The sequence below is a fragment of the Glycine soja genome, chromosome 1, assembly GCF_004193775.1.
Source record: "Glycine soja cultivar W05 chromosome 1, ASM419377v2, whole genome shotgun sequence".
Classification (NCBI taxonomy): domain Eukaryota; kingdom Viridiplantae; phylum Streptophyta; class Magnoliopsida; order Fabales; family Fabaceae; genus Glycine; species Glycine soja.
The window spans coordinates 39047271-39060372 of NC_041002.1; the positions used below are offsets into that span (position 1 = coordinate 39047271).

General features: G+C 36.8%; 1 protein-coding gene across 1 annotated transcript; it reads right to left on the minus strand.

Moving 5' to 3' along the window:
- Positions 1-332: 332 nt before the first annotated feature.
- LOC114373726 lies at positions 333-7890 on the minus strand. Its single transcript, XM_028331287.1, has 2 exons — positions 7833-7890; positions 333-1081 (listed from the first exon to the last, which is right to left on the minus strand). The coding sequence occupies exons 1-2, from the start codon at positions 7888-7890 to the stop codon at positions 333-335; spliced, it is 807 nt and encodes a 268-aa protein (XP_028187088.1).
- Between the last annotated feature and the right edge of the window lie 5212 nt (positions 7891-13102).

Genomic DNA, 13102 nt, shown 5'->3' on the forward strand with positions numbered 1-13102 from the left:
ACTAGAAATAGAAATTAAATTTCGTCTAAAAGATGGTACAACAAAAGTCTCAAACAAATCCAAATGAAATTCATTTTTTAACTACAATCTGAAAGTTCCTATAGCCTCTATCGTAACCTTTTTGCCATTGCCAACAAATATGAATCTTTCATCATCACTTGGCAATCGGCTCCATAAGCAACCTTGCATGGTTACACTTATATGAGTAGTAGCACCAGAATCTACCCACCAAGTATCTTTAGGTACAAAAGCTAAATTAACTTTAGAACAAACAAGAGCAAGAGATTTACCTTTCTTTACATGCCATGTGGCGTACTTGGGACACTATTTCTTCATGTGTCTAGACTTCTTGCAGAAGTAGCAGGTAAATTCTTCATCCTTCTTTGGTTTCTTTTGCTGAGAAGACCCTTCAGCAATACCCTTAGTTTCTTTCTTTTCTTATTCTGAGAGGTGAAGCTTAAATGGGCACTTTCAGATCTGTCTCTCTGCAACCTCTCTTCCTCTTGTACACAGTGAGATATAAGTTCATTAAGGGACCATTTGTCCTTCTGAGTGTTATAACTCACTTTGAATTGCCCAAAGTGTGCAGGAAGTGAGATCAAAACTAAATGCACAAGCAGATCTTCACCAAGCTCTAACTTAAGTGTTTTTAGTTTAGATGCCAAGTTAGACATTTCCATTATGTACTCCCATATATTACTTTTTCCCTTATACTTCATGGAGATGAGTTTAGCCAAATGGTTACTCGTCTTCGCCTTCTCATTTTTGGCAAAGTATTGTTCAATTTCATCAATAAATTTCTTTGCATTTTCACCCTCAGAAATAGAGCCTCGAAACCCTTCTGGAATAGAGCCCTTCATGATCATAATGCACATTCGATTTGAACAATCCCATTTCTCAATTTTTACCTCATTGAAGGCTTTCAGAGTGGAAGTGGATCGTTTCGTTCTCAGTGTCAAATGCAAATCCATACAGCCGAGAACAATTTCTATGGCTTCCTTCCAGACCTTAAAATTTGTCCCATTCAGCATAGGGATATTATTCACTTGAACAAATACATTTGCAGCACTAGCAATAGAAACTGAATAATAATAAAAACAAAAATAATTACATGCTCAGAAATAAGCCAATAAGTTATATAAAATATATACATAATAGATTTTGTCAAATCACAGTCTTTCTTTGGACCGACTATAATTCACATGAAAATACCTTACAATTGTCACACATTTATCATCACAGGTACAAAATTATTTGGCCAAATTGTGTCTTCCTTTGGGCTGAGCACAATTTGCATAAATAATTTTATACTAATATTTATGCAATTTTAATTAAATTAATTTATGCAATAGAGATTGCTTTGACAATATATTGTTTCAATCAACTCAATCAAAATTACCAGACATAAAAAAAAGGAATAATTTTGAGGGTTTGTAATTTCTGAATTTACACCAAAACATAATGGGAAACACCAATTAATACACATAATTCACAAATAAAAAACAAGGAAAACAAAAATAAAATGCTAAAGCCAAATTGCATTTAACGATACGCAACAGGGGTTTTCTTATGATGTTATAATAATGTCAAAGATTATGTATCACATGTATATCATGTCATGGCATGCATAAGGAAACAAAACCAGCAACCATAAAAACAAACACATGAACGAGAAACAAAAATGGATGACTATTCTGGAGCGAGAAAAAAAATAGTTTTTCTCATGGAATCCGAACGCAAAACATGAATAAGCATATGATGATTCTTATATCGTGATCGAAAAGAAAAAAATTCCAAACTTACAATCATAATTATAATTACAAAGATAAAATCTCAAAATAAAATTAGGGTTCATGTAACAAAATAATACAGGTATAACACAAACCAAATAACTTTAATTCACAATAATCTAACAATAATCACTTGTTTGGTTTCTTTAGGGATCTTAATAAAATACCAATAATCACTAAAAACACATTACGTTAGATTATCAAGAGGGGTTGTGAAAAATACCTAGATCCATGATAAGCAGCGGAATTGATGAGTCTGAGGAACTGTTGGTTTTGTGTTCTTCCTTAACCAAATCATTGTTTTCCTTTTGGGACCTTAGGTTTCTCATCAGATGGGGAGAAGAGAATACAATTTCTGATTTTGGTGTATTGGGGACCACAACCTTGCTTTAGGCTTTAACCTGTTAGAGTTCCCATTATTCCCCAACGGGCCAAACTGGTTTTCACGTATCAAGCCCATATTAAGTTTTGATGATAGTCCAATAGGCTCACCAAATTAGATCACTTTTATTGATCCCATAAATGTAAAAAAATAATATAAATGATAAATATAATATGTAGCCCACACTAATTAATTAATTAGGAATTATAAAATTCCTAACAAGCATAACTCCACAAAAACCAAATAGATCTTGATGAATCATCCCATAGCTGAAGAAAAACATAGAAATATGTGTATATTTTTAAAGCAATTTTGTGCTATTGACAATGGGATTTAGATCCTTTTATTTTTCACTTTTGCCTTGGTGGTAAAAGAAAAAAATAGTAAATTAATAGAAACTCCCTCTATTATGTGCATCAGCCTCCTAAATCTCCCTTTCCCCCCTCACCAACTAATAACAACATTAGCACCACAACATCAAAAGTATATAATCTATCCCAGAGTTAATGTTTAGAACAAAAATATTCTACTAAGTTTACAATAAGTCACACTAGACAACTAAACATGACAAAGTTCCACCTGATCTTCTTTCTCTTAAAACAAATTAACAACTCCTAAGTTAATGCAAAAGTTAGTTCTCATTAAAGATTTTTTAGTGTTAGAATATAGTTTACTTGCCCCAGCTGTCGTACCCTAATTTCGTCTAGGGACTATCGTTTGTTGACACTTTGATTCTTGCTAGCTGAATTGAGCTGCCTTACACCAATTACCGCATAATTCAAAAAGTTTTTTTTTATGTTTCGAAAAATGATATAGAAAATACCCAAAAGGGAGGGGAAAAGGGTCATTTAGAAGCTTTTTCTAACCCCTGGCTCGCCCATGCTAGCCTTTGGCTCGCCTGGGCCCCTAAATAACTTAGGGGAGAAGTAGGCAAGCTGAGCTTGCCTGGGCGAGCAAGGTTACTTCAGGCTGAAGCAACAGCTCGTCTAGGCGAGCTGCTAATCAACCAAGTCCCCTCATTTCCTATAAATAGGCATGAGGGGGCTGAAGGAAGGGGTTCAACCTTCAGATATTGAAAGAATTGAGGTCCAGAGGTTAAGGATTGGAGAAAAAAAAGCGAAAAGAAGGAAGAAGAGAAAAAGAAGCTAAATCGTTGCCGAATTGCGACCATAATCGTTCTTCATTCTTCGTCCGGTTAGTGTTTGTCTTTAAGGATTTGAACATGATTTATGGACCCTTAGGGGTCCTCTCTATTGTTTTGTGCACCTTCATCTCCTTCTCCTATCATCGGTAATTGCTTTTCTCTTGTAAAGTGAGTTTTAACCGATCGTTAGTACCACAAGTTATCCTAAAAAAGGGGGTTGAAGGTTAATAAGCAAAAAACCAAGATAAAACCAACTCATAACTAATTTATTTTTATCAAACATCACTTGAAATCATTTCAAGGTCCAACGCCTAAATGACTCTCTCCTCTTTTCAAAATCAAAAGATCGTTTCAAGGTCCAACACCTTAACGGCTGTCTTCGCTTTTCAAAATTTAAAACATAATTTCTAGGTCCAATGCCTTAAATGACTTTTGTTCGCAATTAAAATCAATCTTTCAAAAAAACATAAAATCAATGTAACACACAAACTTTCAAATTTTAAGAACTACGTAGGTCAGAATTCCTCATTGCACCTGAGGATACATAGGAGCAAGGGCAACACCCTTATCGACCCCAAAAAAAATAATAAAAATAAAAGGGGAAAATACATAAAAAATATAAAAAAGGGGAAATACATAATTTTGAAGTCATGTCTTGCACACTCAATTAGAGGTTGTCGTCCCTTGTGACGGGCGCGTGGGGTGCTAATACCTTCCCCGTGCGTAAACAACTTCCGAACCCTCATTTTCAAAATTTGCATACCTTTGCCTTTTGGGTTTTTTCTAACGTTTTCCTCAAATAAACGTTGGTGGTGACTCCACATGTTTTCTCCATGAGATGATGCACCTTTTGATTGTGCCTCGCCCTCCCGCTGAAGGGTAGGTTGCGACAGTTGGCAACTCCACTGGAGACTTGTTAGAGAGTTAGGCCATTCAATCACCGTGCAATGTTTTTATCGTGACTTCTTTTTTATTTATGTTCCCTTTTCCCTTTTGTTTTTTGTTTTGTCCATATTTGTATATAACCTTTGCTATGATGTTGTGTTTGGTGTGAGTCTGTCTATCTATTAAATTCATAGTTAGAAATATTTTTCTATGCACACATGGCACCTACACCTCGCACACACGTTGAGATATTAGGCCCTATACCCGGGTCTATGTGAGCCATAAGGAGTGGATGTCAATCTGTGGTCATGCTGGGTCTCTGACTCGCTTGATGACAATAAAGCCTCATCTAGAGTTTTCCTCTTTTAGTAATGCATTGCCGCTGATAGTCCCTATCGCCACAATGTATTACCTAAGAGGATGATATCTCTAGAAGCCAGTAAAGTTACATAAAACCACCCTTGGGAATTATCACAAGAAGTGGACTTTTGGATCCTTTCAATTAGATTCCCGAATTAGGGGGCACACAGCAAACTCACTCTGGCTTGTTCCTTGATCGCATTGTGCATATCTTCATGGCATCATAATGGACATATCATTCCTGCATTTATCATTTATCATATTCATGCATTGCATTTGCATAAATCACTGCATTATCATACACCTGCATCTAGCATGCTTTTGTTCTGCCAACTGCATATATTCTATTTCCATCATTCAAATGTGATGTTCACTCATGCATGATCCTTGCATTTTCCTTTGCAAAAAAAAAAAAAAAGAAACAAAAAAAAAACAAAAAAAGAACAAAAGAAAGTCATGAAAGTTTACACCACATTCTTAGTTACATGTGTTGGGTACCATGATGATGGCTATAAACCAACCATGTTGGGATTATACACCCTTTTCTCTTAAAAAAATGATTGAAAATCATGTGAATGTGGTACCTAATGCATGGTTAACTAGGAAAATGATGGTTCTTAGGGCATCTCATGTTGATCTCATAATTACATGCATAGCATAAGTAAGCCCTAGTCATTCATCTCTATGATATGTTGTTGAAGTATTGACAATCAAAATTTCTATTCCTGGGATTATGGGATTGAACCAAGCACATGCTTTTAAGGAAAGGTTCATCAAGTCAAGGTCAAGTATGGAAGTAACCAGCTTGCAAAAGTTGGGGCAGAAGATGGATCGAGTTACATCGTTTCTTTGTCTGCTGCCAAGACGTGATTGAGCTAAATAATTTACAAAATTAAGGACTATTGATGTCCATGTTTTATTTGCAGTTTCACTTTGACAATATGTGATGAGCCATGTTGTTTTAATGAAAATCTAAATTGACTCGACCGTATGTCTTGTGTAAAATTCGCAATACTTCAACAATGCATCATTCACATACATCCATGCTTATTTTTTCTTTTCACATTGGTGGCATTGCTCATTGCATTCTTTCCTTGAAATCAGAACTGTAATCGTTGTAATCAAAAGGAAAGAACGCGTTTTACAGCACCCTTATCGAACGCGTGTCAGAGCTAGAGTCATGAGTGAGATGAAGAAGTGCAAGAACAGATGAAGGCTGACATGGAGGCCATGAAAGACCAAATGGCCGCCATGATGGAGGCCATGTTGAGCATAAAGAAAATAATGGAAAGCAATGCAGCTACAGTTGCCACTACGAGTATCGCCACTGAGGTAGACCCGACTCACCCATCAAGCCTCAATCAAGTAAATCCTTCAATCTTGGATATGGTAGGCCAGAGAGGAGAAGCATTGGGAAGTATGGACGGCTCCCATTTTGTGCAAGTTCAGAACAAGCATGCCTTCCAAATATACACCACCCAATGTTGTGCACACTTCCGATAAGAATGTCAAAACTCCACTCCCATACTCATTGAGAGCCAACAACCTCAATCTGATCATGTGCATGTCTCTCAACCCATGGGGGAGACACATGAAGTACCCCACCACAATCTAGTCGACTTCGAGCCTCGCCTCAGATACGCCATTGAGGGGCAAGAAGTTGGTGGTGGTGTACCCCTGCCAAACACTTTGGAGGGCCCTCAATTTCGCCCACAACCACAACCCTTGCATTTTACTGTAGGGAGAGTCCTTCTGTTAAACAAGTGGCCTCAGATATCTTAAGAAGGGGGGGTTGAATTAAGATATCACAAACTTTTCCTAATTAAAAATTCTATTTTGATTTAACCCAAATCCCAAGAATTCTTTCAAAATGAACTCCTAAATAATTATGCAAATTAAACTTACTGAATAGAAGCAATAAGCAATAAACAATAAAAGAGTTTAAGGGAAGAAAGATTGCAAACTCAAATTTATACTGGTTCGGCCACAACCTTGTGCCTACGTCCCATCCCCAAGCAACCTGCTTGAGAGCTCCACTATCTTGCAAAAGCCCTTTACAAGTTTTGAAACACACAAGGACAACCCTTCCTTTTTGTTCAGATTGCTTTACAACAAGAGACCCTTGGTCTCTTAATCCCTTTTTAGAAATAAGATGAAGAGAAGAAGAAATCTCTCTTGAAAGAGATAGATTGAACAATTGAACACTCAAATAATTCCTTATTGAATTGCAAGTGTATTGGCCAAGGAATTTTTAAGAGGATAAGCTGATTTTGCTTTTGAGAGGATAAGACCTTTTTGTTCTGAAAAATTCAAACAAATTTGTGTTCCAAGTCACATATAAATAGACCTTTGATGGCCATTAAAAAATCATTTGAACAGATGTGACTCTTGGAAATTATTTTATGAAATTCTCCTCTGGTAATCGATTACAAGATTTGTGTAATCGATTACAGGCTTTAAAATTTGAATCAAAATGTTCAATAACTACTGGTAATTGATTACCATCCATGTGTAATCGATTACACAGTGTAAAATTTGAATTCAAATTTCTAATGGATGTTATAAATCATTTTGGCCACTGGTAATCGATTACATCCTCTGGTAATCGATTACCAGAGAGTAAATCTCTTGAAAAAGACATTTTAGCTTAAATTTCTTGGTCAAACCTCTTGTTGGTTCAATTTTGAATTCCCTTTCTAAATCACTAGAGATCTTCTTGGTGATGTATCTTGAATCTCTTGGATTTTGTCCTAATCTAAACTTGAGAAGCGTATGATCAAATGATCATGATCATATGACATCATCAAAACATCAAAGTCAAAGTCTTTGCTTCTACAATCTCTCCCTTTTTGATGGTGACAATTTAATTCTTGAAATCAAGATACAAGATAGAGTATATGCAAGAGGTAACATTACGTTCACTCATTCCATACTCCCCCTATGTTTTGGAATTAACGATCTCTTGATTTCTAAGCTTCTAAATCATCACGTTTCTCTCCCCCTTTGGCAACATCAAAAAGCCAAAGTACGTGGTAAGCAACATAAGGCGGAAGAATAATAAGCAAATATAACTAAAGTTCACATAATCATTCATAAGTCAAAACCAAATATAATCCAATCATAAAATACTAAGTTCCAAATACCAAAATATAACGAAAGTTCAGAAAATGATAACTTAAAAAGCATAGTCAAATACACGGCTTAGAATAAAAGATAATAATAATCTAAAACTGGGAAGGTGGTGGAAGGTCGAAGCACCGACGAAGATAACCCACATCCTCTTCAAGCTGGGTGATGCGGGTATCCATACCATCAAAGCAACCATCCATGGAATCGAATCATTCACCAACATAGGTGCAGAGGCCCCGTAATTCTAAAAGAACTTCATTCATAAGGGCTGAGGAATCATCTTGTTGAGGCGGAGGAGAGGGAGTACGCTCGTCTTGCAGAGGCTGCATGTCCTTCTTCAACCACTGCCCATCACGATCCTTACGGTAACCAAATGAAGTTATTGCACCAGCACCTATGACAAAAGATCGCTTGACTTGAACAAAAGGTTCATCATCAAGAGGAATTTGAAAATGACGGAGAAAAAGGGTAACCAATTGAGGATATGGAAGAGGTGCATTGGCCCGTAATGCCTTATGCATTTAGTACCTAACCAAGTGAGTCCAGTCGATCTGACGGCCGGTAAGGAAAGCCCACATCAAAATCAATTCCTCCTCAGAGGCTTGAGCCAGATTAGAAGAACGGGGAAGCAAAATTCTAACGATAATATAGTACATGATGCGACAATCAAAGGTTAATGATCCGGCCAGCAATCTACCTGTCATATCAACCTGGTCATTACAGACCATACAATGAGCATCATGACTAGAATAGTCGAACTTCCAGTCATCAACAATGGTGCTCTCAAAAGGTGCACCTTGACTGGGTAATTTAGTTAATGAAAAGAATAGAGATTGATCAATGATCATAGAAACACCATGCACCTCAAAGCGAATTGTACCATCCTGAATTTTTAAATTACTGTAAAAGACTCTAACTAGTTCAGGATAATAAGGCAATTTTAAGGACATAAAATCAACTAATCCAAAGTTTTGAAACACTTGATAACATTCAAATGTCTCATCATTAAAGAAATCTATGTCTAGGTACTTAAGGTCTAAGATGATCCTAGAAGAAAATTGAGAATTGTACCATGGACGTTGATCATCTGAAGAAAATAAAGTAGATGATCGTAGAGATGACAAGGAAGGGGGCAGTGGTGTTGTGGGTGCTCCAGATGGTCCGTGTTGTCGATGGGCAGCAGCGGCGGAGGAAATGGATGAGCCCTTTCGCTTTTTCGATGATTCAGCCATTTGATGAAGTTTTTGCAGATTTCAATTGGTTGAATCAAAGGAGAACTGAAAATGATGAAGTTTGGGCTTTGTGGGACGTGATTTAGTTAAGAATTGAGGGAGTTGTGAAGATTTGAAGTTTTAGGGAGAAAGAGGCACGTCGAGGGGAGTGTGGCTGCACAGCACTACTGGTTTACGTGGCTATTTATATAAGATGGCGTTATGTAATCAATTACAAGGTTTGGTAATCGATTACATGAGCATTTAGCCTTCTGGTAATCGATTACAGGCTATTTGTTCTTGTGTAATCGATTACACGTGATGGTAATCGATTACCAGAACATTATCTAGGTTGTTTCCTCAAGGAATAATTATGTCTATGCTAAAAACATCTATCTATGTCAATTATCAATACTAATATTAATTTAATTCAATCAAACAAGCATCAATCACACACGAACACCAATCAAACACAATCAAAATCTTAGAATCAAATACAATCAATCAATCATCAAACGTTAATATTTCATTCAACCAATCGATCCTTATTTATCCAAATCACTAATATCTAAGAGGCCTAATTCTCTTCTAATTGAAAAGAATATTTCCTTTGGGAGAGGTTTTGTGAAGATATCAGCAAGCTGATTCTTTGTATCAACAAATTCTAGCATACAATCTCCCTTTAGAACATGATCTCTTAGAAAATGGTGCCTAATTTCTATATGCTTGGTTCTAGAATGTTGAACTGGATTTTTGAAAAGATTGATTGCACTTGTATTATCACACCTAATAGGTATATGGTCAAGAAAGATTCCATAATCAGAGAGTTGTTGCTTCATCCATAAAATCTGTGCACAACAACTGTCGGCAGAAATATATTCCACTTTTGCAGTGGATAAAGCAACACTGTTTTGTTTCTTACTATACCAAGAGACTAGAGCAGTTCCAATGAATTGACAAGTTCCACTTGTGCTCTTTTTATCTATTTTAGAATCAGCAAAGTCTGAATCAGAGTATCCTATTAAGGTGCATTTGGAATTCCTAGGATACCATAAACCTATATTCATAGTGCCTAATAAATATCTTATGATTCTTTTAACGGCACTAAGATGTGATTGTTTGGGATTTGATTGAAATCTAGCACACATATACACACTAAACATTATATCAGGTCTGCTAGTAGATAAATAAAAAAGGGATCTGATCATACCTCGATATTGCTTAACATCTATTGACTGACCGATTTCATCTTTATCTAAATAACAAGAAGTGCTCATTGGTGTAGCCATGTGCTTAGCATTTTCCATGCCGAATCTGTGAATTAACTCTTTGCAGTACTTGGATTGATTGACAAAAATTCCATCCTTGTTTTGTTTAATTTGTAATCCAAGAAAGAAATTAAGTTCTCCCATCATTGACATTTCAAACTCACTTTGCATGTCATGAGAGAATTCCTTGCACAATAATTCATTAGTAGATCCAAAAATAATATCATCAACATAAATTTGAACCAATAAAATATCATGTGATTTTCTCTTTATGAAAAGAGTAGTATCTACTTTGCCTCTAGAGAAGTCCTTTTCTAAAAGGAACTTACTTAGACGCTCATACCAAGCCCTAAGGGCTTGCTTTAAGCCATATAAAGCCTTTTTTAATTTAAAAACATGATTAGGCTTGTCTGAGTTTTCAAATCCAAGGGGTTGATCAACATATACTTCCTCTTGAATAAAGCCATTTAAGAATGCACTTTTTACATCCATTTGATAAAGCTTAAAATTCATTATGGATGCATAGGCTAATAGCATTCTAATGGCTTCTAATCTAGCAAATGGAGCATATGTGATGCAATCCTACTCCGCAAGGGCATTGGATAGAAAAACTCCAAGTAGATTGGGCCAGAGATGCAAGAGAAGGCCCTAGGGTTCTTATGAGCCTTAGGGTAGATTTCGGGCCCATGGGCTAAGTACGAGCCCGCTTATCTTTGTAAATATTAGATTAAGGTTTCATTATTTTTGGGCCTTGTATTTAGGGCTCCATAATGTAGGTAGGGTACCCTAGAAATATAGGATTTTTCAGCCATTGTATTTTAGGGCACCTAGACTAGTTTTTGTATTAGGGGTAGTTTTGTAATTTCACATGCACTAAGTGGATATTTGATGTGTGTGGTTGGAAATAAATTTAATTGAATTGGTAGAAGCCCAATCCAATTAAATTTTAGAGGGGGAGGTGAGCATTTGCTTACTACACCCCATTGCCACATCATATAGTCACACTTTGTGCATGTCCTTCATGCTTTTCATGCCTCATGACACCTAAGCACACTTAGTGGAGAATCTTGGAATTGATCTTGGATTAGTGGGCTGAACCATAACTAAAATTCACTAATCATAATTAGTGAAATTTTGGCTCCAAAGTTTGGCTCCACAAATTCAATTTCAAATTCAAGTGAAATTTGAATTTCCCTCCAATTTTGTGTGACACTTAGGCTATAAATAGAGGTCATGTGTGTGCATTTTTTTTAAAACTTTGATCATTTGAATATTAGCTTCAGATTTCAGAGCTCCTTTTGAGCACAAAATTTCGTGCTCTTCTCTCCCTCTCCCTTCATTCATCTCCTTCTTCCTCCAAGCTCTTATCCATGGCCTCCTATGGTGGTGAGCTTCTTCTAGACTCATCTTCTCCTTGAAGTGGCGTCTCCTCTCTCTCTTCCTTCTCCATTCCGCTGCCATTTATCTTCCAAGAAGCAAAGGGAATCCATTGATGAAGAAGATCCTAGGCCTACAAGCTCCAATGGAGCTTGCATCATGCATCTCTGGCCCAATCTACTTGGAGTTTTTCTATCCAATGCCCTTGCGGAGTAGGATTGCATCATTCCCTCCCCCTTGAAAAGGATTTGACCTCAAATCCTGAGGTTCTTGATACTCTGGGCTCCTTGCCTTAACACCTGTAAAAAGAACAAAAACATATGTATTAGTGGTGTTTAGTATGTTGAAGTAAGGTAAGGTCTGAAAACTCATTTCCGGGGCATCTTCCCATGAAGGAACATGGTTCCTCACCAACTCAATGAGTGGTGCTACAAGTATAGAAAAATATGGGGCAAACCTTTTGTAAAAGTTTGTTAAGTCTTGGAAGCCCCAAATTTTTCTTACACTTGGTGGAGCGGGCCACTCAGGAATGACCTTTATTCTCTTAGGGTTCATGGGAACCCTTTGATCACAATTTAAAAAATTAAGAAAAGTAAAGCAATAGAACATACCTTTTTCTGTATTTTCATGTTGATTATTCCTACCAAAAAGTATGACAAACCTAAGGTGTCCCATATGTGTGCCTAAGTTTGTATTGAAACTAAAAATAAGAACAAACCTACCTAATGAGTCCCTATGTACACAAATCATGAAGATGTTGGGTGCATGAGTAATTTTACAAAAGAGTGTTGCACCCCCCAAAGCATTCATCACACCACCTATTTTAGGGATTTGGTGCCTAATAATACCTATTTTGGGCACCAACAAAGCACAAGGATTTAATCTCTTGCGAACCAAACCCTCATCCAACAACTCCTTTACTTGAGGAATAAACTCAAGCCTAAGAGATGTGGCAATGCTAACAAGTGTCTTTTTACAAAGGAGAAAATGTGGAGGTTGTCTAAGAAGGGAAATTTCTTTAATATTTGTCTTTATTTCAAAATGTCTTTCCTTCTTAGCTAACCTCTTGGAGGAGACACTTACCTCCTTACACTCCTCCTTAACCATTAAAGGTTGTCCTTCTTCTTGGGGGTAGATCTCTTCACTAGATTCTTCCCCTTTTGCTTCTTCACTTTTACTAGAGGAAGGTGAAGTAGTAGCCTCATCTTGGCTACTATAAATGTCTTGGCCCCTCATAATCATGGTTTTCTTGGTGGGGCATTGAGAAGTAATGTGTCCTCTTCCAAGACATTTAAAGCACTTCATGGAGCTAGTCTTCTCTTGCATACTAGCCTTAAGGGGTTGCTTTTCTATTGTCTTCCCCTTATCATCTTTGGGCTTAGAAGGTCTCACCCCTAAGATTCCTTGACCTTGGTCTTTCTTTGGATAAGAGTGAGAGCCATAAGATTTTGAAGTAGACTTCCTTTTAAGTTGTTGCTTTACCCTTATTTCCCAATCTAAATTGGCCTCTACATTGTCCTTCCCATGGAAGTATGGGAGTTTAATGTTAACCTCTT

What these genes read in the sequence shown, in the direction of transcription:
- LOC114373726 (XM_028331287.1), bottom strand. Translation starts at nt 7,890, where the DNA reads ATGGATGGTTGCTTTGATGGTATGGATACCCGCATCACCCAGCTTGAA. An exon ending in CCAGCTTGAAGAGGATGTGG is followed by an intron (nt 1,082 to 7,832) that starts GTTATCTTCGTC and finishes ATTATTATTCAG; the next exon opens with TTTCTATTGCTAGTGCTGCA.